The 3,427-nt window shown below is 42.0% G+C and overlaps 1 protein-coding gene across 1 annotated transcript in view; it reads left to right on the top strand.

Annotated features, from left to right (window-relative positions):
* ghrhrb (growth hormone releasing hormone receptor b) overlaps nt 1–3,427 on the top strand; it is a 36,543-nt gene that overhangs the window by 18,579 nt on the left and 14,537 nt on the right. Inside the window, exon 3 of the mRNA XM_034880518.1 lies at nt 247–354. Within this exon, the coding sequence (XP_034736409.1) occupies nt 247–354 (108 nt within the window). The remainder of the gene's footprint in view (nt 1–246; nt 355–3,427) is intronic.

Below are 3,427 nucleotides of genomic sequence, written 5' to 3' on the forward strand. Positions count from 1 at the left end.
TAATGGACCAGAGTCTGGTAGGACCAGGCTAATGGACCAGAGTCTGGTAGGACCGGGCTAATGGACCAGAGTCTGGTAAATAATAAACAGAAATACATCTGTGAATCAGACACTTTCTGTTAAAATAAACATACAGCTGTCAATACAGAGACATTAGAGTGTAGCATCATACAGTATATTGATAATAATATAATATCTATACATTGCGTTGCCCTATGTGTGATACAAGTTGTTTTCTTGTCTCAGGCTGTCTTACAGAGTGGGATGATATCCGCTGCTGGCCTCGGGCAGATGTGGGACAGGTGGTCAGCGTCTCGTGTGCCAATGCGTCCCAGCTGTTTGCTAACAACAACGGTAACTCCCCTCAACTCACCTTTCTTTATATCACTCCTTGTTCTATAAATTATTTGATGTTTGTATCTTACTTCTGGTTAGTCAAACCTGAAGAAGGCCTGTGTGCTGCAACCCGTCGGTGCGTATTTTTTACCTTTTGCTGTGCATTAGGCGCATCAATAAAGGCTTCTTTTAACATTTTCTTCATGGTTTTCATGAGGTTTTGAAGACCTTTCACACAGCTGGGGGACAGATGCAGCCACCTACAGGCAGTAAAAGAAATTACTTTTGTCTTAACTTATGTATTTAAAGATAATTCCTTTTGTTTGGTATAATGTTTCCAAATAACAAGAAACACAGTTTGACAAAATACAGCTGGCTTTATCATGTTGATTTCAGGGGCTCTTTTAATCCCTTTTTTTCTCTTCTTATATTTCATGTTCAATTAATCAAACGTTATTTATACAGCATTTTTCATACAGTTAAAATGTAGCTTTGCAATTAAAAGCAATTGCTCCCCTTACCCCCATCACGTAGATGCATCCCCAGACACCCATAGACACAGACCACCAACGTCCACACACACCCTCTCTCACACATGCAATAAAACTAACTGGCTGAAGATGAAAAACTAAGTTAATTTAAATGTTGTGCAACTTTAATGCCTCTCAACTGTCCAAAATGTGCGTTATCTTTTGAGGGATTTTAATAATTATACATTATGCAACTAATGTACTGTACATTAGAACCTTTTTATTATTTTTGGGGCAGCAGAAATGTTTTCATCAGCCCAGTTTGAGACTATGTAAAGGATGCAGAATGCAGAAATAATTAAAAATCCCGCCAACAGAAAATCTTATTTTATCCTTTTTATCCATCCTGCTTGTGCCTCAGCTGTATCTCCTACGTTGATGTTGTCAGTCAATAATCTGTCTAAAGGCCATGTTGACTTTGGGGTTTGTGAAACTGGAGGAAGCCCAAAAAGTTCATTCTTCCTTCAGTTTACAGCTCAGCAAAGTGACCAGGTTATATTTAGAAGTCTCTTAGGACCAGTGGGATACTTTCACTGAGTGGTTTACGGAGACTGGACCTTGTTTTTCATACGTGGATTAGGCAAACTCATCTCCTGTGTCTGAACTTGGCTGCATACCCTCCGCGCTGTTTACACAACCCCCACCTTCTTCAGACCTCTGTCTCATCAGGCTGGCGGGTCTAAAGAAGACTCAATAAGCCCTGAATCTGGCATGAACCATGCAATGTCTAACAAAGAAATATAAATGCAAATGAAACAGTAGAAAAAACATTTTCTGCACATGTGGGAGACAAAACAATGACATAAAAATGTGTGTTGTCAAAAACAGACCCGGTGGAAATGGCAGGAGTGGAAGAAGAGGCAGTAAAAAAATAAAAAGTAACCTAACCCTGCAGAACCAAGTGTGAATGACTGCTCCAAGTGAGGATGTTACGTGGGAAATTGAACCCTAGAGTAGGCTATATACTAATGTTGTTTTCTATAAAAAAGAAATAAATCACGGGACATTTAGAATAGATAACACTGTGGGATTAATTGTGAGATAACTATGACAATGTGATTAATCCCAATTACATTTTTTAATCTATTGATAGCACTAATAAAGACAGGTACACCATCAAATGATGCAGAGCGGGCACTAATTCACGAAAATGCAGAAAAAGAAGCGTTTTACGCTCCAAATTTCAATTTGCTCAGAAGTGGAGATCTCAAACCCCGCAATGTTGAACCCCAAAATCACGCCCTTGACTCCTATCCCTTCTATAAAATGTGCATGATGTGTGGGAACATTGAGTTTGAAGTCCAGAGTCTTGCAGTATAAGTATGAGTAGTCAGTGTTGCTGAATTACTTTGTAGTAGCTGTAGAGAGCATGTGCAGCATGTGGGATGCTGGGATGTACGAATGATGCAGCAGTGAGAATGAAAGACAGCACAGAGCAGGGAATAAGAAGAAGAAGGAGAAGAAGAAGAAGTGAAAGTCAAGCGTTATCCTTCAGGAGGATCGGGAGGCGGAGGTTGCTGCTGGTGACCTCATAACTCCGAGTTAGTGGGTTCCTGGACCCCCACTGGAGTTCCTCCTCCACAGACTACCCGGAGAAGTCAAGTGCTGAAGCTGTGCGGTTAGATTCGGCCTATCCAACGGGACGCTGCGAGCAGAGAAAATAACGAATTGGAAAATCAAAGAGTTCACTTCGAGAGTCAAGAGCTTGAAGAAGGAATTGGCGTCGCTTGTTAAGCCTGGCGGTACGAGCACTAGTGCCTTCCCCCGAGCCCCGGCCTTCAACCTGCGTCCACATCCCAACCATTCAGCCGCCGACGCCGCGGCTGCAGGCTCTACACGCCACCTCACACTGAGGCTAATGCAGCTGGATATCGGTAAAACCACCCACAACTCAACCCCCACACCGTGGCCGGCTGTGCTGAGGAGGCCGGACGGGCATATTCACATCGTGAAACATGAAATCAGTTTGGTTTTTTTCACTGTAAACTTTTCATCCTCCTTCTTGTGAACACAGAAAACACCGATGACCCCGCCATGGAGCTCGGTTAGCTGAGTGAGCGCTGTCGTTCTAACTCCAGGCCATGGTGGGAGAACATGGCTGCTTTATATGAGCTTTATTCATCGTTTATAGCTTCATTTTTGTTTCACTTTTGGACACACAGGGAACTAAAGTTGAACGTCTACTTAAGTCAAGTTCTGTGAAGGATAGAAACAGGAAACGTACTGATATTACATTTGAAAAAGAGGAAAGATTTGTTGTAAAAGTCGGTTTCTGGAAGATTTTACTGACGTCAGTAAAAGATGTTTGAGCATAGCATTGATCCCAACAAAGTAGGTGACATAGAAGTGTTTAACCACCAATCAATTGGACCCGAAGTGGAATCACATACTGGGCAATCTCTGTTGTACAGGCTCTTAAAGTGAAAACCATGGGGGCATGCAGCATCATTCATTATCTTTCATTCATCGTGTGATCATAAAAGTGTAATTTCCAGGACGAAAATCTAACTAAATAAATGCTCTCTCTCTCTCTCTCTCTCTCTCTCTCTCTCTCTCTCTCT

This window comes from Etheostoma cragini, chromosome 9, assembly GCF_013103735.1.
Source record: "Etheostoma cragini isolate CJK2018 chromosome 9, CSU_Ecrag_1.0, whole genome shotgun sequence".
Lineage (NCBI taxonomy): Eukaryota > Metazoa > Chordata > Actinopteri > Perciformes > Percidae > Etheostoma > Etheostoma cragini.